The sequence below is a fragment of the Tarenaya hassleriana genome, unplaced genomic scaffold, assembly GCF_000463585.1.
Source record: "Tarenaya hassleriana unplaced genomic scaffold, ASM46358v1 Cleome3, whole genome shotgun sequence".
Taxonomy (NCBI): domain Eukaryota; kingdom Viridiplantae; phylum Streptophyta; class Magnoliopsida; order Brassicales; family Cleomaceae; genus Tarenaya; species Tarenaya hassleriana.
Window position 1 is genome coordinate 5,073,978 of NW_010966177.1, and position 24,642 is coordinate 5,098,619.

At 37.9% G+C, this 24,642-nt stretch overlaps 6 protein-coding genes across 11 annotated transcripts; 3 read left to right on the top strand and 3 right to left on the bottom strand.

Moving 5' to 3' along the window:
- Nucleotides 1-243: 243 nt before the first annotated feature.
- Nucleotides 244-2,474, bottom strand: LOC104819462 (patatin-like protein 2). Its single transcript, XM_010549539.1, has 6 exons — nt 2,287-2,474; nt 1,596-1,964; nt 1,335-1,499; nt 897-1,199; nt 645-817; nt 244-555 (listed from the first exon to the last, which is right to left on the bottom strand). The coding sequence occupies exons 1-6, from the start codon at nt 2,416-2,418 to the stop codon at nt 474-476; spliced, it is 1,224 nt and encodes a 407-aa protein (XP_010547841.1). The 5' UTR covers nt 2,419-2,474; the 3' UTR covers nt 244-473.
- A 4,430-nt stretch (nt 2,475-6,904) lies between these two features.
- Nucleotides 6,905-9,412, top strand: LOC104819463. Its single transcript, XM_010549540.2, has 7 exons — nt 6,905-7,306; nt 7,621-7,678; nt 7,823-7,903; nt 8,008-8,043; nt 8,215-8,454; nt 8,557-8,698; nt 8,803-9,412. The coding sequence occupies exons 1-7, from the start codon at nt 7,122-7,124 to the stop codon at nt 9,297-9,299; spliced, it is 1,239 nt and encodes a 412-aa protein (XP_010547842.1). The 5' UTR covers nt 6,905-7,121; the 3' UTR covers nt 9,300-9,412.
- Nucleotides 9,413-9,924: 512 nt separating this feature from the next.
- Nucleotides 9,925-12,600, top strand: LOC104819464 (putative dihydroflavonol 4-reductase). 2 transcript variants are annotated; one of them, XR_772812.2, is made up of 6 exons: nt 9,925-10,334; nt 10,422-10,550; nt 10,746-10,910; nt 11,306-11,611; nt 11,742-11,934; nt 12,220-12,600. XR_772812.2 is itself a non-coding variant. In XM_010549541.2 (5 exons), exons 1-5 carry the CDS (start codon nt 10,050-10,052, stop codon nt 11,880-11,882), a joined length of 1,026 nt encoding a protein of 341 aa, XP_010547843.1. In that variant the 5' UTR covers nt 9,925-10,049; the 3' UTR covers nt 11,883-12,096. The 2 variants fall into 2 exon arrangements, 1 of the variants encoding a protein (XP_010547843.1); XM_010549541.2 differs by lacking the exon at nt 12,220-12,600 and having other exon boundaries at nt 11,742-12,096.
- A 703-nt stretch (nt 12,601-13,303) lies between these two features.
- Nucleotides 13,304-14,010, bottom strand: LOC104819466 (non-specific lipid-transfer protein 1). Its single transcript, XM_010549542.2, has 2 exons — nt 13,648-14,010; nt 13,304-13,502 (listed from the first exon to the last, which is right to left on the bottom strand). The coding sequence occupies exons 1-2, from the start codon at nt 13,983-13,985 to the stop codon at nt 13,493-13,495; spliced, it is 348 nt and encodes a 115-aa protein (XP_010547844.1). The 5' UTR covers nt 13,986-14,010; the 3' UTR covers nt 13,304-13,492.
- Nucleotides 14,011-15,730: 1,720 nt separating this feature from the next.
- LOC104819467 (protein WEAK CHLOROPLAST MOVEMENT UNDER BLUE LIGHT 1-like) lies at nt 15,731-20,251 on the top strand. Of its 3 annotated transcripts, none has more exons than XM_010549545.2 (4): nt 15,731-15,973; nt 16,827-16,973; nt 17,418-18,102; nt 18,218-20,251. In XM_010549545.2, exons 3-4 carry the CDS (start codon nt 17,440-17,442, stop codon nt 20,060-20,062), a joined length of 2,508 nt encoding a protein of 835 aa, XP_010547847.1. In that variant the 5' UTR covers nt 15,731-15,973; nt 16,827-16,973; nt 17,418-17,439; the 3' UTR covers nt 20,063-20,251. The 3 variants fall into 3 exon arrangements, with proteins under 3 accessions (XP_010547847.1, XP_010547846.1, XP_010547845.1); XM_010549544.2 differs by lacking the exon at nt 16,827-16,973 and adding an exon at nt 17,234-17,329; XM_010549543.2 differs by lacking the exon at nt 16,827-16,973.
- A 95-nt stretch (nt 20,252-20,346) lies between these two features.
- On the bottom strand, nt 20,347-23,360 carry LOC104819468 (protein CYPRO4). 3 transcript variants are annotated; one of them, XR_772813.1, is made up of 4 exons: nt 21,546-23,360; nt 21,399-21,472; nt 21,162-21,314; nt 20,741-20,831 (listed from the first exon to the last, which is right to left on the bottom strand). XR_772813.1 is itself a non-coding variant. In XM_010549548.1 (3 exons), the coding sequence occupies exons 1-2, from the start codon at nt 23,184-23,186 to the stop codon at nt 21,437-21,439; spliced, it is 1,677 nt and encodes a 558-aa protein (XP_010547850.1). In that variant the 5' UTR covers nt 23,187-23,360; the 3' UTR covers nt 20,596-20,831; nt 21,399-21,436. The 3 variants fall into 3 exon arrangements, 2 of the variants coding, with proteins under 2 accessions (XP_010547849.1, XP_010547850.1); XM_010549548.1 differs by lacking the exon at nt 21,162-21,314 and having other exon boundaries at nt 20,596-20,831; XM_010549547.1 differs by lacking the exons at nt 21,162-21,314; nt 21,399-21,472 and having other exon boundaries at nt 20,347-20,831; nt 21,546-23,355.
- Between the last annotated feature and the right edge of the window lie 1,282 nt (nt 23,361-24,642).

The window sequence follows — 24,642 nt, forward strand, 5'->3', positions numbered from 1 at the left end:
CCGATTGACAATCTCTCCCAATGAATTATCTATCTATCAATGCAACTAACAACACAAAATACAACCTAAAAAAAGATAAACAATCAATTAATCAATCAATCAAAAGAGACAGAATCTGCAATATTTCGTCAAGATTTTTACCATTAATATCTCCCCGATTTATCCAATAAAAATGGAAAGCATGCAAAATCAATACTCAATTTTAGATATGGAATTGAAAAAACGTCAAACCCTTCACTATTTTTCGTACATCACCAGTCCATGTTACAAGTGGGCACAAATATTGAAATAAAGTAAATAAAACATCTAAACTTAAATCCACAAATAGCAACATTTATCCCTTTTTCAACAATATATATGAACTTACATTATTACACATCTATATCAAGTACATATTTTTTAGTTTTGTTTTTATCAATCAATTTTTTCACTATATAAATAACGATATAGGAGGATCCCTGCAACTTGCATGTCTACGGCATTGATTTCGACATTCTTCCGTGAGGAGACCTCGTGTCTCGGAGTTTCTTCTCCCTAGAGAGTATCCCTGCCAACCTGAAGAGAGATCCGACCATTGAAAAATGCGGCATTAACAGCATAAAGCAGCGATCACAAAACCCTAACATAGTTGTTAGAACACGTACTTGATGATAGCCTCCTCGTTTGTCATTTCATACGCGTTCTCGTTCGAACCCGTTTCGAAATTCACTCTTGAAACCGGTTTCTTGAGGAGCTGTTCTCCCGTTTTCACCAGATTCTCTAGGTTTTCCTTGGTCGCGATATCTACTGAAGACGCATCCCCGGTTAATGTATCGTCCTGAGGTTAGTTTGTTCAAAAATGTATGTTAATCAAAGGCTTGAGAGATTCATGTATCGGTTTCGATAAGGAGACGAACTTGGATCCGGAGATAGTTGGACTCGGAATGTAGAGCTTGGAAGACGGCTGAGAGGTGGAAATCCACCATGTCGGAACTAGCATGCGTGAAGGCATCGATAAGAGGCGTTGAGTTATCGTGTGCCAACCAACTCAACATTCCCCAGTCGGCGCATTCTTGTGCGTTGAACTTCTCTTCCGCCTTAGCGGTACCTGTCCCGAGGGAAAGCACGAGAAACCTTCCGTAGTCGTTCGGTTTTATCGGGAAGAATTCAGTACTTCCTCGTGTGATCTCCTTTGTGACCTCTCCAATGGCCACTTGAGCCTACATTCCACAATTGGTTTAGTGAATTCTAATACCATTATTCATCCATTGTTAGAGGAATCGAGTCGTGACTATGCTTAAACCTCGTCAGATACGTTTTATTTTCTTTATTTGATATTTCGTGCGGTTGATTACCGGGTTGTTAGCCGCAACACCGCCATCAATGAGATTGAAATCCCTGACTTTCCCCGTCAAGACGTCTTTAGTTTGGAAGTAATGGGCAGGCAGATATGTTGGAGCAGCTGAAGTTGAAATGCTGATATCGGCGAGCGTTGCATTCTTGAGTGAATTGTTCTTCACCTACATATAACGTTTTTAAAATGTTTAAAAACCGATAAGAGCCATAAATCCGATACGTCGATGACCAGTTTGAAACAAAGAGAGATCAAGAAAAACCTCATAGCTGCTAAAAATGGTAGGTTGAAGACGCTTGATATCAAATGTCGGGATGACAACGTTGGTGAGTGTTTGGTTCAACCTCGTATCTCCCAGTTTCTCCTTCACAAGTTGATGAAGGTATTTGCCGTCGTACTTGGGTCCGGACAAGGTCTTTACCAAGTTTTTCGCCGAGGAAAAGGGAAAATGATCTTGCGGGAAGATTTTTGGACAGTGTTCAAGGTAAAAGTCCTTGATCTCGTTGCCTGCGAACAAGGGACGGCCTTTCTTGTTCGGGGCAGTGAGCATCGCCGTCACTAGACCACCGGTGCTCGTTCCAGCAATCACATCGAAGTAGTCTGCAAGCCTCGCTTCTTCTCCGTCCAGTTTCTGCTCATCCAAACAATTTCTTCTCAAGCCATTATCATCACATAGTATATTGGCGCCAAATATTGTAACCGGGTAAACAAATTTAGCTTCATTTAGGTTACTTACCGTACATAGCTTTGATTACGAAGCTTTTGGTTTATATTTTCGTTTAGTTTACTGTTCTTCTCAAACTATGTTTTGGTTTATATGGTCGGTAATAACACACTATATCGTCGGTATATATACTCTACTCCCATGTTTTGGAAGAAGATCCAAACCCGAGTTCAAACACAACACAACACATCACGCGTGTGTATGTATATAATGTAAGAGTTATGAATACCTGAATCTCAGCTTCTAGAAAGGCAAGAATGGTTGCAGGGATTATCCCTCTGATTCCGCCGCCATCGATGCTAAGAATGGTGATTAATTTCCCGTAAGTCGGAGGTTGAAGAAGCGATCTCGGGCTCTCCATGAATTTGTGTACCGACAAGACTTTTAATGAAGAAGAGAAGATGTAATAACGTGATATTTGTGTAAAATGCCTTTGGTGATTCTGTGTATTCATGTGGGGGGTCGATGTATTTATAGGCAACGTTTCGGTGGGCTGCTTGAAAGATGGATATAGTCTTCGATCTTAGGATCGTTCTTTGGTCAAATGAACGAACTCGTCCCTTTCGCCATCTTGCTGAATATTTCATTCTTATTAGTTTTTTTCTTAAGGGCAAATAGCGTTGCCACTCGAAAGTATTGAACGGCGACAACAAGAGAACAACAAAATGCTGCTTTTACGGTTTTACCCCTAACAATAAGTCACACGATATCGTAATACAAAAGGATAAGGAAAAGCACAACATGCAAGTAGAAAACCCATATTGTTATTATTATTGTTTGGTCAAGGATCATTCACATGTTTCAAATTATAATAATAAAGCCGCCGCTTACTCGTCGTCTCTTCAAATTTATCGTATACTTGAGAAACAACTGTATTTTAAATTTAAATACATATATGACTAGAGGTTGTTGTCATTTCCAATTCCCCGTTTTACTTTATTTCGATATTTTGGGGTTTGTGTTTTTCTTTAAGTTATATCCATTTGGATGTTTTCAGATTTTATTTCAATTCCAGTTTTCGGATTTTATTAATGTTCGATTTTTATTAAAAATATTTGCTTTTTCGATTTTTTATTTTTGTTGGGTTGGGTTCGGATTTTGTTAATTTATTTTAAAGGAATCATACCCAATCAGGTTAGATGGATTTTGATTCGTATATAGTTGTATAATATTGGGCTCGGTTCATTTTTTATATATACAACCCGTGAATATAAATAAACCCTTCCACCAAATTGGAAATAAATACTATTAATTATAGATTAAGGACCTTGTTCTAAGCATATACGGCCCGCCACCAAAGAATCTTTATCCTAGAGAATCCAGTTTACGTAAGCAACCAATTTCTTATTCTATTTGTGTATATCCGTTAACGTTGGCTGCTTGAATTTCCAACTATATATATATATATATATATATATATATATATATATATATATAGACACACACACATATATATGATTGTCAATTCAATCAAATCTCTCTTTTCTAAACGTAAGAGTTGAATGAAATAGTCTTTTATGCATCACCCATCCAACAGACGAAAGATTTGACATGTTTGCTTTGAAGAAACTGGACTCTAGTCAAATTGTTACATTCTGGTATTAGGTGCTCGAGATGCAAAAACTTCACTCTTGGTAAATATTGTTCCAGAAATCAATATTTATAGAAAGGATGATTGGAGGTCGAGACTTGGCTATATGCAAAGACTCGAGAGTATCTTATTGCTTCGGTTTGATATATTACCTTTGAACCTTTGAATGTTGTACGATGCATTTCCCGGGAATGATGCTAGCAGCTTTCTAAGATCTGCACCATCATAGCAATAGTGTGCATGTTTCCCCCTCTCAACCTGGCCGTTTTCAGACAGAACCAGCATTAAAAAAACTATCCACCTAAAAGTGGATATATATACATGGATTTATTTCGACTATTTTTTTTATATAATTTTGTTTTTTAAATATTATACTGTTCAAGTGGTGAAATACTATACTATTTTTTTGATATATACATGGACCCACTGTAAGTTTGTAAGAAATAGCAAGTTCCATATGCAGCAGCAGGACACTCTCAAGAATTAAACTGTGGAAGCTTAAATAAACGTGCAAAAGCTAATTCACTTCCAAGAGCGTGGAAACTAAATGGTGCCAAGACAATTAAACCCTAATTCAGAATCACTTCGCACAAATGTTCAAGATAAGGATTTGTCTAGAAGATGGTCGAGTAGGTGCCTCTGCCTGGTCTGACCTATGCGAAGAATTTAGTATATATTCGACATGGACTGTGCCTTATGCATATATGTAAGACCATGTGTAGAATCTTGCATTGTAGTTTGGATTTCATTGTTTTCACTGTCTTCTTCACTAGCGTGATAATCCAAACCTGCGTAGTGGTTGCCATGATTTCTCAACTACAACAATCACATCCCTACAAATTAACCACATCCAAAAATGGGATGAATTTTAAAGGATTTGTTCTAAGTTTTTTCGACCTCTGGATAAATCTTGAAAAAAAAAGAATGCATCAATGGTGAATAATGTAACAAAGAATTATAATACAAAAATCAATACTTTATAGATTTACTCTCGATTTTGATTTTCAACCAATGGTCAGGGACTTGAAGAGTTCCATTTACATGATCAAATCCAAAATGAGACGCTCCATGAGTGATTTTTTTTATAGATGTAATAGTCTATCTTCAAAGTGTCAATTATATTCTTAAATTTTTCATAATTTAAATTTATCCCAAATATTTTATTAAATTTTCTAGTCATGTTCGACTTTTCGACCTCACTTAGATTTATCTTTTTTGTATGCCTAGTTTCTTTCTCTAATATATAGATGTTTTAACATAACACGAGTCATCCTATCCGACCAAATGATTTTCTAAAAATTTAAAAGTATAAATCAGAATCACAACAAATTGGAGTTTAGAGAACACAATTAATTTATATGAATAAATTTGGTTTTAAGTTGTATTCACCTTCTTATGATATTCACTTCCATTTCATGATGTCATATTTATACAACAATAGATTTATGAAATCTGAAAGAAGATTGGACATTAAAAAATATTACAACCATTTAAAAACATGTGTCTTCGTAAACTAATCGACAAAGGATACTGTATTATTGTCACTTCCAATGCAAACCTCCAACCTTACTCTTAAGTTACCATAATATAGATTATAATTCACAAACAGTGTCATTTACTTTTAAATTTTACATTGATGAAGTTCTTTCATACTTGTTCAATTATTCTTTCAAGTATATAACTGATAACGCAAATCTAGGTGTATAAATAAACTCAAGTAATAAATGCACAAAACTGATGCGAAATCGCTGGACAATGAACTTTGAAATAGAGGAGAAAAACGTGTTATCAATAACGCCCCCCAAAAAATCTTTTATAGTAATTTATACCGTCAACCATATCCGCCAAATCATGATTGATATAATCAGACAAGGGAGCATGATCTAGGATTCCACCTAGCAACATCAGGGTTACCAGTCTCTTCCGGTCGGCCACACTATTGGTTGACATCTTCTTCACCTTGTTCATCATATCTGTCACAGACACCTTCGCACGTCCGAATGTTTTGATTCTAAAATTAATTTTCTTGTACCTCTCTCATCATTCCGGATATTCATGGCACTTCAATCCAGATATAAGGACATGCTCGATGATCGAGTACTTGACGGACATACTATTAAAAATGAACCATAGCTCCTTCTCGTCCTCCACCCTCATTGTGCGGTTTATAAGGACTTCTGCAGGCGTTATCTTCAATTGCATTCGAATTAAATGTGAAATAAATGTTGGAGCTACTACTCTTTGTAGAAATACTTCAATTCCTCCTATGTAACACATCTTTCAGATTCTTCAGTGTTTCATACGGATAATGCTTCGTATTGATCTTCAAAGAAATCTAAATATCTTCGAATTTATAGAAAAATGGCAGCCGCAAAATTAAGATTTTGTTCAACATCATTCACTATGACCCAAATAATCTTGTGACCCGTGTGACCCTTTAACTCGTGTCACCCTATGATTCGCATGAACTATATGATCATGTGACTCTGTGACCTACATGAATCGTATGACACTATGACTAAGAAGGATTATTGTGACTCAAAATATCGCGCATCTTATCGATGTGATGAGGTGCATCCAAATGGCTCAATATGACTAAATATGACTCGTTGTTACTTATAAAACTTGTCAATCGATTACTTGACTTAAAATCCTAATTTTTAAAATCCCGATACTTGACAATCTATTTCGAAATCCCCAAATCCTAACTTACACCAAAAAATGACTATCAACCGCAGACGAGACGAAGACGAAGAAGAAGAAGAAGATGAAGACGACGATCTAGGTATTAATGAAAAACCTACCGTTCGTTTCTACAGCAATGACATTTGCAGTCATTGTTGTTTGCTTAGTTAGAAGTTTTTTCTTAATGTTTTTCGAAATTCGCAAGCAAATTCGGAAAACGCATTGGACTTGAACTTTGGACTTTGGAAAAAAGAAAATGAGCCGTATTTTATTTTATTTAAAAAAAACACATCAGAATTGATAAGGGTAACATCGTCTTTTACATGCGAAATTAAAGACATTTGTGTGTTTTATATGTTGCAGTAGTTTTTTTTTCTCTTCAAAATTAGGGTTTAAATGATACACTATAAAGTGTGAACCGCATTCAGATTTCAGAAGGTATTCCTAATATATATAACCGTTTCAAGTTTACGGTAAATATATTCAACCAATTTTTGTTTAAATATAATTAAATATTATTGGATAAGAAGATTAACTTTTGTCTACCCGAAACGAAATGGCTACTCTAAGAAAGCCATTTTATGTATGGTGGATGTAAACCAAACATCATGAATGGATATGTCTACGCCATGCCGTACCTCTGACCTTGAAAATCACGGTGGTTGTCTTGTTTCCTTCCCGAAGCTTGTAGTTGTGCCTTCCGATTCATCTCTTTAGACTCCGATCGAATTCTCTGTTAGCGAGGAAAAGAAAACAATTGAGAATTTTGGCGGATTTGAGAGAAGGCGATGTGGGGATTTGGAGGAAAGTACTACTGGAGGAGGAGGAGGAATGTCGATGATGGAGGGTGCGAAGGGGTCGTGGTGGTGTTTGCATGGATGTCGAGCGAAGAACGCAATCTCAATAGCTACGTCGATCTCTATTCTTCGATTGGATGGGACTCGCTCGTTTGCCATTCTCAATTTCTCAACATGTTTGATCTTCTCTCTCTCTCTCCCCGTTATGATGTCTAGATTTTACGGGTGAATTTGTTGTGTTTTGCTATAATTCTGATGTTGATATGTGATTTAGTTGAATTGGATGGTTATTCAAAATCTTGATTTTATGGGCAAAATCGTGGCATCTCTTGATGATTGAATTGGATTTCTTGTTGATGAAATCAGGAGAAGCATCTTTGTTATGTGAATTAGATGATCATTTTTTTCAATTTGGGACTTCGATCCGTTTCTGGGCAAAAATTCCCCTTTTACTAAGAATGTTCCTCTTGTTTGATGTACAAACTCCCAGGTTTTTTCCGGACAAAGCTGCAGTTTTAGCTTCTGATATTGTGTCTGAACTTGTGACGGTGAGTTTGATTTTATGCCTGTAGATTTCGAATTGTGAATTTGCAATGTGGGTATGATGCAGTGAACTCGGTTGAATTGTGTAATGATCACTGGTTCGGGTTTGTTAATGATAGTTTCCTGAATTGTGTTATTGTGATATGCAGGAGCTAAAAGCAAGGCCAGTTCCCGTTGTGTTCGCATCCTTCTCGGGCGGTCCAAACGCGTGTATGTATAAGGTCCTCCAAGTAAGTTCACAGAATTTCGTTGTCTGCCTCGAACCGAATCCTTCTTTCGCTGAACTTTTGTCTTGGAAGGCAGTTCTGTAAGGAAGAGCTTGGTTCTTTTGCAGATACTTGACAGAACATGTGAAACCGCACTAAACTCGGTATGAATTTCTGTTTTCCTGGTTTAGAGTTTGATTATTTTATTTAGTGGTTAGCTTTGTATTGTTCATCACAGAGGGATCTTTATTATGGTTCTTATTGAGAGAGTTTTATCTTGTACTTGTGCTTAATTCCTTGTTGAACGAGTCCACTGAATTTTCCTCTTCGTGTAGGATGATTGCCGACTGGTTAGGGACTGCATCTCGGGATTTATCTATGACTCGAGCCCCGTGGATTTCACTAGCGACTTGGGAGCTCGGTTTGCAGTTCATCCTACCGTTCTCAAAATGTCTCGTCCTCCTAAACCAATTGTGTGGGCAGCAAATAGTATTGCTTCAAGCCTCGATTTTGTTTTCCTGAACCGGTTTGAATCGCAACGAGCTGAGTACTGGCAAACCCTTTACTCTACTATTGTAAGTCTCAGATATGGCGGGTCAAATCTCGGGAATTCTCTTTTTGTTCTACACAAGTACACATCATTTTATTGCCCATTTTCCATTGACATTCTTATGCAGACAATGGGAGTTCCATATCTCATTCTGTGCTCCGAAAACGATGACCTTGCTCCTTATCGCACTATACACAATTTCGTCGCACGTCTCAAAGAGCTCGGGGGAAATGTGAAACTCGTAAAATGGAATGACTCCCCTCATGTAGGTTAGCATTCGAAAAAGCTTGATCTCAGGGGAAGTGTTCCATTTTTTGTTATATCCAAATATGATCTCTCCTTGGTCTGAACTTTCCAGATGATGTCTTTACAGGTCATTATCGACATCATCAGGTCGACTATAAGGCCTCTGTTTCCGAGCTCCTCTCGAAAGCTGCTTCGATATATTCACGAAAGTCACGGAATCTTGACGAGGAGACAAAGATGGGCATAGAGGAAACGCATTACGGCGGGACATCAGAACCAATTCAAAGCCTGAGGAAAGCAACTTCAGGTCTCCACTCGAGCTTCAATGGAACTCCTCTGATCACAACCGACCATTTTATCGTCCCGAGCTCGGTAGGTTACTACGTGGGCCAAGATGGCGGCGGCAGTTCTGTGCACGATGTACACAAGGAAGGTTTGATTCGTTTTCCGAGCCCACGAACCGACATTCTCAATCCTCATGGAGTTCTTGGTCGGATCCTTTTCGATGTTGATATTCCCAAGAATGTCGAGGAATGGGATTTGAAGTCATCGGATTCCGGCCACCCGAGGCGGAGGCCGGCGACATTTAATCCGATGAGGTGTATGCGTAGATCAAGACTGTAACGTTTGAATCCTCCATCCCTAAGATCATTCTTCATTTTGAATTTTTGAGTGTTGTGTTTTTTCTCTGTTAATAAAGTGTTATTGCAAAGGAAGCCCCAAAACATTGCTAGACACATTAACAAAGGGAAATAAAATAATTATCCTTAGAAGATAGATTTAATTTAAATCATATTTTTATATTTATTAAAATATACGAATTAATCCACTAATATTTTGTTTAGCAATTTTGTAGTATTTGGAACTTATTATATATCTTTACGTTTATTATTCAATATTTTGTGAAAAGAGTTTATTTAATAATTTTGGTATGTGAAAACTTCGTTATCTTATAACTTAATATTGACAAATTGTTTAAATGTCTAATAAATAAATAAATAATTTAAAATGTGTAGGACCATTGTTTTTTTAAGATTTACTTCAGAACAGAGTAGTAAATAGTAGTGTTACACCAAATTTAGATGAAGACTACTAATGACTTCATTTTCGAAGATTCATGGGAGACGAATACCAAATTATATTATATTTTTTTAAATAAAATTTCAAAATCTATACTAGAACATCACCGAATTTATTAATGGAGTTGGAAATTATAACAGATATCTAACTTCATTAAAATCCCATCTCTTCCATGTGCACTTCTTTAGAAGAATCCCTGAATTTATTAATGGAGTTGGAAATTGTAACAGATATCGAACTTCCTTAAAATCCCACTCTTTTAGAAGAACCAAAAAGGGTCAACGAAGTTTGAGGATGAAGATACTGGTGACCGGCGCTTCCGGTTTCCTCGGCGGACGACTTTGCCATGCCCTACTCCGCCGCGGCCACGCCGTGCGCGCCCTCGTCCGCCGCACCAGCGATCTCTCCTGCCTTCCTCCGACGACTTCCTCCGCCGCCGCTGGCGAGCCTCTCGAACTCGTCTACGGCGACGTAACCGATTATCGTTCCGTCCTTGACGCCTGCTCCGACTGCGATGTCGTCTTCCACGCCGCTGCTCTTGTTGAGCCCTGGCTCCCTGATCCTTCCAGATTCTTCTCGGCAAGCTTCGTATCACATTGTTATTTGAGTTTGATTTCGTTGAATCGGAGTTTTAGAGTCGTAGTTGTGATGATCTTTTGTGTCTAGGTCAACGTTGGGGGATTGAAGAATGTTTTGGAAGCTGTTAAGGAGACGAAGAGTATTCAGAAGATTGTTTACACGTCTTCGTTCTTCGCACTTGGGTCTACTGATGGATATGTTGCTGACGAGAATCAAGTATGGTGGTAAAAAATTCTAGATTTATTTGTTATGTTCGGTTTGAATCGATGATGATTGTAGTACGATTAGGTTTTGTGTTCATTGCGAGAAATGTTCCTGCGATGTTGCTGATGTGAGTCATATATGATGGTTTAATCTTTGATTCCTGTGTTGTTTCCTGGTTGGAATCGTTGATGGTTTCTGCATGAATAGGTTCACAGTGAGAAATTCTTCTGCACGGAGTACGAGAGATCAAAGGTTGCAGCTGATAAGATTGCATTACAGGCGGCTTCAGAAGGTGTGCCGATAGTTCTGGTGTATCCCGGAGTTATCTATGGCTCGGGCAAGGTCACTTCAGGCAATATTGTTGCTAAGTTGGTATAACTTCTTCTGCATTCCTTTTACTTAATCCCGCCGCCAATTATTGGTAGAGCATTTTCGGTGCTTTTTGTAGAACTTCTGAAACTGGCTCTTAGATTGGTTGGTCGCATGATGGACAGTAGGTAGCTGAAAGTACGGATACTGAAGGAAGATGGACATGTCGTGTATCTCGTTATGTAGCCATTCACTCTGTTTCCGGGATTTATTCACTCCCGTGAAATGGAATTCACTTTTTGTGGTCGCTAGTGTGATACTGTCTATCTACTGAGCTTGTATTTTGCTAAATCGAATAATTATGTTTATCTATCGACATGGAACTGGTTAACCAAAGCTTATCCTATCCAAGTCTGTGTTGACTGTTAACCTGGTGTAAGCTAATGTCTTTCTTTCAGATAATAGAGCGCTTTAATGGGAGATTACCTGGCTATATAGGCTATGGAAATGATAGATATTCCTTCTGTCACGTTGATGATGTGGCAGAGGGTCACATCGCTGCAATGGAAAAAGGGAGGGTGGGTGAGAGATACCTACTCACGGGGGAGAGTGGGTCGTTTAAGCTTGTGTTTGACATGGCTGCATTGATTACCGGAACCAAAAAGCCACAATTTCACATTCCATTGTGGGTTATCCTGCCTTATGCATGGTTGTCGGTTGTGATCTCTCGGATCACTGGGAAGCTTCCGACCATTAGTCCTCCGGTATGTTCCGATTTAATTTGTAAATTGTAATTGGATGGTTCAATGGTTATCTTATTCTTCTTCAAGAATAGTACCCCATGAATGCTCACTCCTACTTCCCGCTATGTCCTTGTGTTCTGATTACATGCAGACAGTTAACGTGCTGAGACATCAGTGGGCTTACTCTTGTAACAAGGCTACGACCGAACTGGGGTATAAACCTAGAAGCCTCAAGGATGGATTGGAAGAGATGCTCCCGTGGTTGAAGAGTTTGGGCGAAATAAAATACTAGCCGGTGTTGTATAGAGCTTCTTTGTGATGCAATGTACATCTTCATCCACAAGGTTTCACTTCTAATCTTTATAAAAGTTTGAGTGTTGAATGAAATGTGATTATTCTTTCTGGAACCTATACACTGAGACAAGTAATGTAAAATTTGTACGCTTGAGACAACATGTTTACTTGATACAAGTCTTATCCATAATCTACTTGTCCTTTATGCAAAAGTTACTCCTAATGTGTCTACCAGAGATCGAGATCATTTGCTTCAGGTAAATTCTCTCTTTCTAATTATATCTCGGGTTGTCATTGAAGTAATGCTTTCGCCTTTTTTGTTCTGTTACTTGCAGAATAACCAAATGACATGGACTTCCCCGCTCCTCTGGAAGATGTAGTCGGGTCTTTGGTCCGGTGAATTTCTAGATTATAAAAAAAATGAACAAGTTATGAGTAGCTGATGATCCATATGAATGTTTCACCGGCTCCCGTGTTTCGAGTCATGAACTCTCAGCGATTTGGAAGAATGCTATCCCAATAGAACTCCATCTGCAGAGGTAAATCAACGAACTACTTCCGCTTACTGGAGAATCGGTTTGGTAGAGTTTATGGTTGATTTCTAGTTTTTTTTTCCTTCCATACATCACATTCTCTTCTATTGTGTAAGAAACCAGAAACCACTTATCCTTATCCAAGTGATTGATGAAATTCATCAAACCACATGATTTTGAGCATTATGACCCTAACCATCGAGAATTTAACAGGTACTACGCACTAAACATAACACTATCTTGTATTATGTTTAATATTCATGCATTTAATTATAGGCATTTAGAATTTATATATTTCTACGAAATTTAAAATTTAGGTATATATAGTTGTACAGTTTAATGAATCAAGTCAATGTGTTTTTATATCACATTTTCCGTTTCCTCTTTTCAAAATATGTACTCTATTATGACATGCGTTGCGACATGGTTTGCATCTTTTACAGTAATATCATCTAACACAAACCCGATAACATGTTTAAATGCCTCGATATTCCTAGTTTATGAAAATGCTATATCACTTTATACATTTTACCATTTTTAATCATCAAACTTTATGTAATGACACGATTATAAAAATCTAATTAATATAAATATTGGATGGGAGGAGTTTTCGTAGTTTTTCAATTCCAAAAATTGAAAAAAATTGACAATCAATTTTTTTTAATTTGATTTTTCTAAAAACCCAAAAATCTACTTTATGAAAAAAAAAATTAATTAAAAATCAAAATCCACGTTTTTTAAGATTTATAAATTTATAAAATCCAAAAACTCAATAAAAACTCCATCCATTCAACAACACCGTAATATTTCTAATTAATTAGTTTGACTTTCGACACGGTGACACAAGATACATTGTAAAGTATATATATAAAAAAAAGGCAAGAAATAGAGCACCAAACAGTTAAATTTATTCAACTTCATCACATCGAGAAATTGAGAATGACAGAGATCCCATGAAGAAGACAGTATTGGTCCTACGATTACGCAAGGGAACAAAACATAGCTTCATGAGAATCACATGTCTTCACCAAGCCCTCTTCCATAGTGCCTTCACGACTATAGCAATCTTCTTTCATCATTTTATGCTGGCCACAAAGATCATTCATCAAAATCAGAAACAAGAAAAATAAAATGTTTCAGTTTAGATTTCCGCAATCAATTAGGGTTTCATTTCTTTTACTACAATTCTAATTTTCTATACTTTTTATATTATGAAAAAAACCATCTTACCGGTCGCAGTCGACTTCCCTACTAATCGGCACACCGAATTCGACGCTGCATTTGCTCGGGAGTTGGGCGGCAGCCTCGGCTTTTATCTCTCGAAAACGCGAAGCGTCATCCTTCATGCAGCGGCAAGCAGTTTGCCTGTCAGCCGTGGTGGGCGTCATCATCTTTAAATCCCTCACCCCGTCGCAACATTTTGAGGTCGGAGCCCCTCCGGCCATCAGATACGGCAAACACGGCCTGAGTGAACTGTCCACTTCCCCACACGTTATGGCATGGCTTTGGTCTACCAGCAGAGTTGAAAGAACGAGGAATAGGGTTGTGAGAGTGAATGCGTTCTTCATTTCTGTGTTTTGTGTGATTCTTGTTGGTTTTTCAGTCGTGGGTTTTTATAAGGGGAAGTGGATGCAAAGATCATGTGATCAATCGAACGTTAAAGAAGATAAAGAGCATTTGCATGATGTTTACGTGATCATGCATGCCTCTTTCCACGTGTCAAAAACAAAAGCTTTTGTGAAGCCATAGTATTTTGTTTGTTTCAACCTTCAATGTGCTTCGACGATTTATGATCTATGCCCAAATGGTATAGAGGAAGCACAGGACTCAACCTTGGAATTTTTGTATAATTGTTTAGATTATTCTGAAAAAAAAATACGTAAAATTGTTTCTTTACACGAGTACAAATAAAAAATTTAGCTTGACTAAATACAAGTACACATAATGTTATTCTTTGTTAGATATTACATATAGGGTCATGGGTGGATCGAAAAGTTTGTCGGGGGCAATATAAAAATTACTATAATTTAAGAGATAAATTTAAATTTTTTATAGGGCATTTAACAATTTTTGTTAGAAATTTATTAAATTTATAATGAAGTTATTTTTTCTAATAAAAAGAATGGGGTATATGCCCTATAGCTCATAACATAGGTTCGTCCATGTATAGGGTGTATATGAATAGAGTATCCGAAATTTTCAAAGCATCGAAACCTGAATCTAAAATGTATCGGATCATATATTTTATTACCAGATCTAGTACACGTAAAGTAGGGTACTCGAATTCGAATATCCGTAAAATAATCTTCGGATATTTGAACTTGAAAATTTTAAATATTTTCAATCAAATTATTAAAATTACATCCATATACATATTCAAATTTATCCAAAATCAATTCAAGATATATTTTTATCAAATCATATGCAAAATTCATAATAAAACTATTCAAGAATTACTATTTATAACTATTACTAACTATTAAAATCAAATACTATAATACATAGAATAACATAATTTTGAAAATTCAACATTTATATTTAATAAAAAATTGTAGACCTATTTTTGAAATGATTCTTAAATAATGAGTTAAAAACGTGAAATGCAATAAAAATAGTTAAGTGATGAGTTAACAAATATACTTACAATATTATGTCAATTTATTTTTCCTAACCCGATGAATCTTAGCCGGAAATTTTAGGTTCAAATGATTATACTTAACAATTTATCTATTTTAAAATTTTAAATTTTCAAACTATTTAATATAGCGCATAAAAAGGAATTGCTATTTCTTCCTTAATGATACAACTATCATCGATTCCAAACTTGATTAAAAAAAGGGTGAATATATGGTTTTTTTATTAATTTAAAGAAAATACAGGGTTTTTTAGAGGCCATAAGATTTGTCTGATGTGGTAAAAATTATAATGTCACATTGGATTCGAGTTCGAAAGACACAATTTGACGCTGTTTTATTATGGGTAAGAAATACCAATTTCTTTTTATGGGGTATATTAAAGATTTTGAAAATTTTAAAATTGAAAGAGTAAATTTTATTTCATTTTATTTTGGATACGTGTACGTATATTTGGATTTTATTCGTTATTAATGTAATAATAATTTGTAATTAAGATAACAATTAACAATTTTTTCCTGTATAAAATCAAATATGCCACGTATTTACCGCGTACACGTTGACGGAAATACCATTTAAAAAAGGAGCCACCAATTTTTTTTCGTTAATTAAATCAAACACCAAAAAAAGCTATAAAACCAAAAACAAAAAGAATAAAGACTAAAGAAACAAACAAAGCGAGAAATTATGAGCGAGAACGACAGAATGGATTGAAATCTGGAGAGAGAGAGAGAGAGAGAGAGAGATCGTCGTCGTCGTCTGTCTCCGCTATTTTCTCTTTCTAATTTCAGACCTTGAGTTCCGGACCTCTGTTTTTGTCTGAAACTCCCCCCCCCTTCAGAAAACAAATCGTCATCGACCCTCGTCCTCTCTCTTCTCCCCCTCTGTGCCATCGTCTCCTTCCTTCCCGATTCTCTATCTGGGTTAGTCTCTCTTCCATGGAGGTTTATCTTTTGTGTACAACTTCGTTTATCTAATTTTGATGGGCTCATTTCGAGCTCCTCATTCGTTGCTTCTGATGATCGTCTATGTAGAACTTTTCAAATAACTTTCAGCTGAGAATTCTGAATCATAGCATTTCATTACTCTGATTCTTCGTCTCGAACATGGAATTCTTGCTCGTTTGCTGTCGGAAAACGCAAAACCAAATGTGCGGTGTTCATTTTTCAATTCAAATCGGGGGCCCTGAATTATGCTTTCCTCTCAGAGAATATACAATCATTGCGAGTTTGGTTTGCATAATGATTCTTGGTATATAAACTAGATTCGAAATCGAATTCTACATATTATGTGTGTATTGTTCTGCGTGACAGCCATCGCGTGTACGGTCGCCAACGTTGTTTATCATACGTGAATTAATTTCTTCTGGATCAGTTTTTTGATGAAAACAACGGTAATCCTAAATTTATTTGGACTCGACTACATGAATCATTTTTCCACATTCATTTCGGTTTGGAGTTATTATTTGAAATTTGTAAACAATTCGAATTGTTAGTAACGAAAATCTATAGAAATATAACAATGAAATGCTGTTTGATTCCATGTCCCTCACTTTCTTTCTAAATGAGGTTATCTATTGGCTTTGCTTGAATTGCATATATGACGTTTTTTGGATTCGGTTTTTGTTGAATCTAGAGGTTGATTGTTGAAAATGTCGGCTCGCATGATATATTCCATCGATGAGATTACATAGAAGTTTGATTGAGCCATTGTTCTGTGATCTCTCTCTCTCAATACGTTTTTTTGGGTAACCGGGTGTCTTGTGCCGAAACCCAGACTAATCTCGGGACACGGAGCAACCCATATGATTAGAATTACGCTCTCCCAACTTGAAGCTTGAACTCCAGGCGGGACAGACGATTTGCATCCCCGTTTCACCAGTTGAACTAACTAAGTTGGAACTACTCAATATGTCTTTTTATGGTGATTCTCTGTTATTTTTGGTTGTCATAACGTTTTACTTGTTCTTAGATGCTTGCCATGGTCGGTCTACTTGCTTCTTTGGCCAACCGTGGCAAGTACAAGTGTTTGTGTGTTGGTCATAAATGATGTGTTAGATGTTATGGCTCTTATCCCGAACTCAGACTATGTTTTTAGTTAGCCTGTGCAGCATTATGACAGATGCTTTCCTTTTTTAGCAATGTATTTTGCTCTGTGTTCCATTTAAGTTGTTTCTTCTTTAGGAGATGGAATACCTCTCTGATATCTGAAGGGAAACTTGGTTTGGTAGAGTCTAAGTACTTGCCATGTCTGCTATAGCGCCTCAGCTGCATAATAATGTATGGTTTATCTTGTCGGGCTGCTTCTGTTTTTATCAATCTCTGAGCTTTCTCCTCTTTTTCTCTAACTGTTTCGTTTTCCCTGCAGATTTCATCACTAACTTCATCGGATGGAGGATTTGAAAGCTGCTGAAGCAGAGTCTCCTCCGGAACCTTCTCAAATGTCCGAGGCTACTGGTCATGTTTCCCACGGAGATGAAACAATCAAGCCGGAGTTGAAGGAATTAGCAGCTAAAGACTCTACAGTACCCTCTGCAACAACAGTTTCTCCCCTTCCTGAAAATGATGGAAACCTCAAAATTGAGGATTCTAAAGACATTCAACAATCTCAAAGTGATGGGTCAACTGGTAATGACAAAGTTTATCAAGATGGCACTTCTCTACCTCATGCAGGAGACACATGTGAGACCTTTGATGCAGTAACAGCTGAAGATCCTAGTAGTGATGAAACGGGGGATTCTTCTCGGCAAAAGCCATTGGACCATACTAATCCTATTGTTGTTTCTCTGTCCGGTGAGATCCCTATGCCTTGTGTAAAGATTAGCGGCGGTTCTGCGGGAACAGCAAGAAATGGAGGGTCACCAAGAGCTGTTTTGTCTCCAGGAAGCAATGGAAGATCCTCAGAATCACCAACAAGGGCCGCAACTCCCAAAAATCTGGACTTTTATAGAGGTTTAATTGATACAGCAGCACCCTTTGAATCGGTTAAAGAAGCTGTCTCCAAATTTGGAGGAATTACGGATTGGAAAGCCCAAAAAACGCAAGCTGTAGAGGTATATGATATTAATGTTTTTCCGTGAACAGACGCATGAGTGTCTGATTTATATGCGTTCGTATTGGGACCGGTTTTCGGGAATCTTAATCAAGATGGGTTGTGCGGTTTTGCAGAGACGCAAGCTTGTTGAACGAAAGCTCAACAAGGTTCAAGGGGAGATTCCTGAGTATGAAAAACAGTCAGAGGCTGCCGAAGTGGAGAAACTACAAGTGCTCAAGGAACTAGAAAGTACAAAGAGACTAGTAGAAGAGTTGAAGCTCAACCTGGAGAGGGCACAAACAGAAGAACAACAGGCAAAGCAGGACTCAGAGCTTGCTAAGTTGAGAGTTGAAGAGATGCAACAAGGAATATCTGATGAAGCCAGTGTTGCAGCTAAGGCCCAGCTTGAGGTGGCCAAAGCCAGGCATGCAGCTGCAGCTTCAGAATTGCAATCTGTCAAAGGGGAGCTCGAAATACTGCATAGGGAATATGATGATCTGGTTAAAGAGAAAGTGGAAGCTGTGAAGAAAGCTGAAGAGGCAGTGTTGAAATCAAAGGAAGTTGAGAGGACAGTAGAAGGACTCACCATAGAGCTGATAACTACAAAGGAGTCTCTGGAATCATCACATGCTGCTCATTTGGAGGCGGAAGAGGGAAGAATTGGAACAGCCATGGCTCGTGACCAGGATACTCACCGCTGGGAGAGGGAACTAAAGCAGGCAGAAGAGAAACTCCAAAGACTTAACCAGCAGATACTTTCGGCAAAGGATCTGAAATCAAAACTTGACACTGCTTCAGCTTTGCTTTTCGATTTGAAGGCTGAATTGGCAGCTTATATGGATTCAAAATTGGAGGAGGAAGCGAGTGATTCAGTCACAAAGGGTGACATCCCACCAGAAAACAAAACCCACATGGATATCCAATCAGCTGTTGCCTCTGCAAAGAATGAACTTGAAGAAGTAAAAGTCAACATCGAGAAAGCAACCGCTGAAGTGAATTGCTTACAGGCAGCCGCCTCTTCTTTACAATCAGAGCTTGAGAATGAGAAGTCAGTTCTTGCCTCAATCAAACAAAGAGAAGGAATGGCTTCCATAGCTGTTGCTTCTCTAGACGCTGAAATTGACAGAACCAAGTCAGAAACAGCTTTGGTTCAGTCAAAGGAGAAGGAAATCAAGGAGAAAACGGTGGAGCTACCAAAGCAACTGCAGCAAGCAGCCCAAGAGGCTGATGAAGCCAAATCACTGGCTGAACTTGCTCGTGAAGAACTGTGCAAGGCGAAAGAAGAAGCAGAGCAAGCAAAGGCTGGAACAAGTACAATGGAGAGCAGATTATTCGCAGCACAAAAGGAGATAGAGGCTGCTAAAGCTTCAGAGAGGCTGGCCTTGGCTGCCATCAAAGCTTTGCAAGAGAGTGAATCTGCTTCAAAGGCTAATGATGTTGATTCACCGAGAAGCGTAACACTTTCATTAGAGGAGTACTATGAGCTCAGCAAACGTGCTCATGAGGCAGAAGAACAAGCCAATGCAAGGGTTGCGGCAGCGGTTGCTCATATAGAGGAAGCTAAAATTGCGGAAATGATAAGCTTGGAGGAACTGGAAGAGGTAAGCAAAGAAATGGCTGCAAGAAAGGAAGCACTTAAAGAAGCAGTGGAAAAGTCTGAGAAGGCGAAAGAGGGAAAGTTGGGAGTTGAACAAGAATTGAGGAAATGGAGGGCGGCAAATGAGCAGAGAAGAAAGGCTGGTGAGAGTGGATTGAACACAGAGAAAAGCCAAAGAGGAAGCGTCGAAAGCTCAAAGGAGTCAAGTAACACAGAACAAGCATCTGAGACAATGGTCACCTATGCCTCCAGCCCCAATGATTCATATGGGACAGGAGATAGTCATGAAGCTCCTCAAAAAAAGGCTGGAAAGAAAAAGAAGCTATTTTTCCCGCGGTTTTTCATGTTCTTGTCAAAAAAGAAGTCACATTCACACAAGTGAGCTGATTCTGAGTTTCTTAAGGAGCATCCAATGATTGCAGCAGGGACCTTAAAAGAATGGATTACAGGTGATGAAGTCTGTTGTGAGATGGCTGTTGCTTTCCTTTGTGCATTGTGATCTTAGAGCCTTTTCTATCACAAGATGGGCAATGAGGGAAGAGACCTGTCAATATACCCAAAAAAATGGTTATGAGATGTGTACGAGTACGACTTTTTAACCTCTGTAAATTCTACACATGTTTTAGCTTGGTAAATGAAGTTGACATTTTGGTGCATCATCAAAGCTAGAGGTAATGAAGATTCCTTTGCATGAACACACAAGGAAAGTCAATACAACATAAGATCCTTAGATTCATACCGCAGTATTAGCAGTATCAACAAGTACCCTTTGTCTGAATCTAACAACATACCAAGAACGAGAACATTATGTGTTACAAACAAACTAGAACTGAAAATCTCCCTTAGTGTCTGAATAGAAATAAGCCGTTTCATCGCCTGCTGGACAAGCTGAAAGAGCTGACTTTCATGGGAGTTGCAATAACCAAAGGAGCCTCTGGTGAACCGGTGATTGCATACTTGTCATTCATGAAACGACTGTCCACGATGGATTCATCCCGGAGCACTACCTTGTAGCAGTAACATTTCTTCAGGCCATCCTTGTTTTGGTAACATTCATGCGACCCGTTCTTCACTTGCTGGAAGTTCCATATCACGCTGAACTTGCCAACAGTTGCCACCACATGGCGTTCTTGCTTCCCGTTCTCAGTGACCTAGATATCAAGTTTTAACATAAGAATCAATCAAAACACATGCCATAGAGTTGGAATTTATGATCTGTAATAGAAAAAGGAATCAGGCATTACAGAAGATCCAAATCACAAATTCTGAATTTTGGTGCTTTGTTAAAGATTCAGTCGAAAGAAAGCCAGTTCTTTAGCAATGCACTAGTTTGACAAGACAGCAGTTTTGTTCCTATACAAAATCAAGGTTGTAACACCAGCAACCGAGGAAAATTATAACATGCGCTCAGAACGCTGCTGAACAAATTTAAGACAATGCAAAAGAAACTATGGTTTCCACAGCATAAACTATTCTCATACCAGGGATGTCCTTAAATAGAGAGCAGGAAAGTTGACATTATTCGTGACAGACAAACATTTCAATCGAAGAAATAAGCCTCTTCATCTAGGTGGGAACATCTGCTTTTAAAGTCACCAGCCAAGCTATACTGAAGGCATTAAAGAGAGGTATTTCTGCAAAGACAGACCTATCATCATAATTTTCCGGAATAGACCATTAGACAACTCGGACATCTGGAAATGCAGTTACTAACTTACTGATATGTTCATCTTGCAGGAAATGAATAGCCTTCACTTCACCTTTGACACATAACTTCACACAATATAATGACCTAGCAGCTATTTGGTTAGCAAGCATGTAACTTCAGAAGCACAGAAACAAAAAGTGATGAAACTTCGACTTACCCAAGAAAACTGAGCATTCCGGAACTTATTACTAGTTCCAGCTAAATGGGCATCCAGAGGTCTTAGCTTTAACAATCTTGGAGCTGCAATTCTATTTCCCATTCGACCTGAGAAGCCAGTCTTTGTTTTGCCATCCTTATCAGTGAAAAGACTGCAGATGACAATCAAATACGTATCTGTTGTACCCACTATCCATTTACCGTCAAAAGTAACATCCACATGCGTAACTGGTGAACCGAGACCAGGGAAAGCTGTCTTTGCCTGTCTCATAGTATTGCTAGAGTAGAGTCTAATCTTCCCGTCAAGAGACCCAACGACAATTGACCCATCTCCCGTGGTCGCAAAGCACTGGAAGTTAGTGCCTCTTGAAAACTGATGCCCTTGTGCCCAATTCAACACCGGGGCACTAGCAGTAGCAAGATTCTGAACCATCCCATGTCGATCACGCATATCCCATCTGCAAAGCCTATTATCATCCAAACCAAGAAACGTTGATCCAGACGGGTCCAGCTGTGCCCCTTTGCTGTCATTAGTGATGTCCTTCATAGAGATATCTACCCCATCCTTTCCGAACTTCCACTCTGAAACAATCTTCCCGGTTTCAATGTCAAGCTGATGAATCCCCGTTGAATGAGGCTTGGCTTCATTCATGGGACTCATGAGCAGCATGTTAGTCTCAGCCTTCATTAGAAGAGCCCTTTTAGGAGTAGATTGAGCTAGATTTCTGGCGCTTTGACTATACCCAGCATCAAAATTAACACACACTCCCTTCCCCTGAATCCCATGCCTAAGATTCTTGAAAACTTGAATACCAGAATCTCCAACCAGAAAACTATTATCTAAAGCACCCAAAGCTAAGCTCTGTATGCCATCACTCGCAGCCTCTTCAAAAGCCTCGGTCAGATCCTGTGTTTCCCTCAGTGGTGTTGCCGACTCGGGGCTTTTAAGCAAAACATCATCAGCATCTTCCCACATAGAATCATCAGCAGCCTCAGGCTTTGCCCAAGCTATGAAATCTTTACCGTAAATTTTAGCCGTATTGGCCTCATTCAACTCAACACCGTGATTGTTCTCAAACAAGCAATCATTGTACTTACTCACAAAAGCCGTATAATCTTCAATGCTGGGAAACTTCATCGCCCAAACAGCTTTAGCAACAAAATCAACGCGGCGCTGATCTTTATAAGCCTTCAATTGCATCTCCTCCGAAACCTTTTCCCGGATATTGGTCCCGACCTTCAAAACCCACCATCCCTTTTCCCCATCTTCATCCTCTTCGTCGTCATCATCTTCTTCCACGCTGATTTTGGAGGTATTGACGAAAGAATACGCAGTCAATTTCTCTGCAGTGACCCATTTGGCTTTAGGGGTGTTGCCATTGATGTAGCGGAAAAGCCGAACAGCGTTCAGCGAGGGGGCTTGGTTCAATGATGGGTATTTGAGCTTCAGGGCATTTAGCTTCGCCTCCACGTCGTCTATCGACGGAGACTTGGGTCGACGTCGACGACCGAGCGAGGAAGATTTGTCCGGCGTGTCGTCCCTCGAGTCCTCGAACTTCTCCCCCTCATCTTCTTGTTCTCCTTCATACTCCTCGTCCGAGTCCCAGATCTCCATGTCTTCCCGGCTGTGAGAGCCCCCCATTTTTGCGAACACACACACACACAGAGAGAGAGAGAGAGAGAGAGAGAGAGAGAGAGAGAGAGAGAGAGATGTCTGAAATGTGTAAAGATCAAATGAGAGCGAGGAAAACTGAGGAAGAAGAGGGGCGCCCGTAAGAACGAAATTTGAAAATTAGGGATCTGATTGCATATGATCCGAGGTGGCCAAATTATCCGCAATAACTCGTCCGAGTCATAAGACCTATTTCAAAGCAGATCCAAAACAAATTCGCAAAATTAAAAAAAAAAACCACACTCAAAATTTTAATTTGACAGAAAAGTATATCAAATATTTCAATATAAAAAAAAACATGATATCAAAATTGTCAATTAGGACACAGCCGTTATCTTTATCATCCATATAATTAAGCATTTAACAAATGAATAATTACTTCCAAAGCAAACCAGCTATCACATATATAGTTTTAAGATTGATATCAAATCATTTTGTATCATAAACATATAATTAAGCATTTAACAAAGGAATAATAATCTCCAAAGCAAACCAACTATCACATGTATAGTTTTAAGACTAATACCAAATCATTTTGTTTCATAACAAGAATATATATATATATATATATTAGACGGTAGTTTAGAGACCCTTCTACCTTTGAACCAATTATATCTATAAACTTGTAATTTATTTGTCTTGATATAATTTATTTGTATTGCAAGTTGGAAAATTATAAAAATACTATTTACTTTTCTATTTTTATTTGGATAAAATCTATACAAATTTTTAAACTTGTAAAATATATCACTATAATTTCTAAATTTGTTAATTAATATAAAAAACCTTGACGACGTTGATCCGTAAATTAGTTTGATAATTATAATGACATATTTTATAAATTTAGAAATAAATTTGTCAAGTAAAAAAATGAAAAATTAGCTTTTCACCATTTTATAAGTTTAGAAATTTTAATGCATTTTACCCTATTCATTTCAACCCTTAGTAAAAACAAATTCGCTCCATGCACTACCCTTATAAATGTTTATTTCTCGTATTAATTTCATACTTTTGCTCTCACGGCTCGGCTCGTTCTTTCTATTGATTTTGCGATCCTTCGAACATGCGACGTACAATCTATTGACCATGCGGTCTCATGCGATCTGCTGATCGATACAGCTATATCTCAATATTACTTTTTTTTGGTAATGTATATATCCATATTACTCTTATAAACCATATGATATTATACGATTCATACGTTTCAAAATTATTTTATAAAATACATATGATGTAATTGTTGTTTATTTTAGAGTAAATTGATGGATTTAATAAATTTTTTATGTGACTCATATTTATATGTATTACGGATATGATGAAGGAGTTGTATATTCGTAAATGATATAGTATGAATTGGTAAAGTATATATATGTGTTTGGTGAAGTATATACTTGTATTTAGTAGTGAAATTTAAATGCAGAAATTC

Bases quoted from the DNA above. Each gene is read 5' to 3' on its own strand.
- LOC104819463 (XM_010549540.2), top strand. From the start codon at position 7,122: ATGTGGGGATTTGGAGGAAAGTACTACTGGAGGAGGAGGAGGAATGTC. The intron at 7,307-7,620 runs GTTTGATCTTCT...ACAAACTCCCAG, and splicing joins CATTCTCAATTTCTCAACAT to GTTTTTTCCGGACAAAGCTG. The intron at 8,044-8,214 runs GTATGAATTTCT...CTCTTCGTGTAG, and splicing joins GTGAAACCGCACTAAACTCG to GATGATTGCCGACTGGTTAG.
- LOC104819464 (XM_010549541.2), top strand. From the start codon at position 10,050: ATGAAGATACTGGTGACCGGCGCTTCCGGTTTCCTCGGCGGACGACTT. The intron at 10,551-10,745 runs GTATGGTGGTAA...CTGCATGAATAG, and splicing joins ATGTTGCTGACGAGAATCAA to GTTCACAGTGAGAAATTCTT. The intron at 10,911-11,305 runs GTATAACTTCTT...TCTTTCTTTCAG, and splicing joins GCAATATTGTTGCTAAGTTG to ATAATAGAGCGCTTTAATGG.
- LOC104819467 (XM_010549545.2), top strand. From the start codon at position 17,440: ATGGAGGATTTGAAAGCTGCTGAAGCAGAGTCTCCTCCGGAACCTTCT. The intron at 18,103-18,217 runs GTATATGATATT...GCGGTTTTGCAG, and splicing joins AAAAAACGCAAGCTGTAGAG to AGACGCAAGCTTGTTGAACG.
- LOC104819462 (XM_010549539.1), bottom strand. From the start codon at position 2,418: ATGGAGAGCCCGAGATCGCTTCTTCAACCTCCGACTTACGGGAAATTA. The intron at 1,500-1,595 runs GTTTTTCTTGAT...CGTTATATGTAG, and splicing joins CCATTTTTAGCAGCTATGAG to GTGAAGAACAATTCACTCAA. The intron at 556-644 runs GTACGTGTTCTA...ATCTCTCTTCAG, and splicing joins AACGAGGAGGCTATCATCAA to GTTGGCAGGGATACTCTCTA.
- LOC104819468 (XM_010549547.1), bottom strand. From the start codon at position 23,186: ATGGGGGGCTCTCACAGCCGGGAAGACATGGAGATCTGGGACTCGGAC. The intron at 20,832-21,545 runs GTAAGTCGAAGT...CTTGATATCTAG, and splicing joins GGAATGCTCAGTTTTCTTGG to GTCACTGAGAACGGGAAGCA.
- LOC104819466 (XM_010549542.2), bottom strand. From the start codon at position 13,985: ATGAAGAACGCATTCACTCTCACAACCCTATTCCTCGTTCTTTCAACT.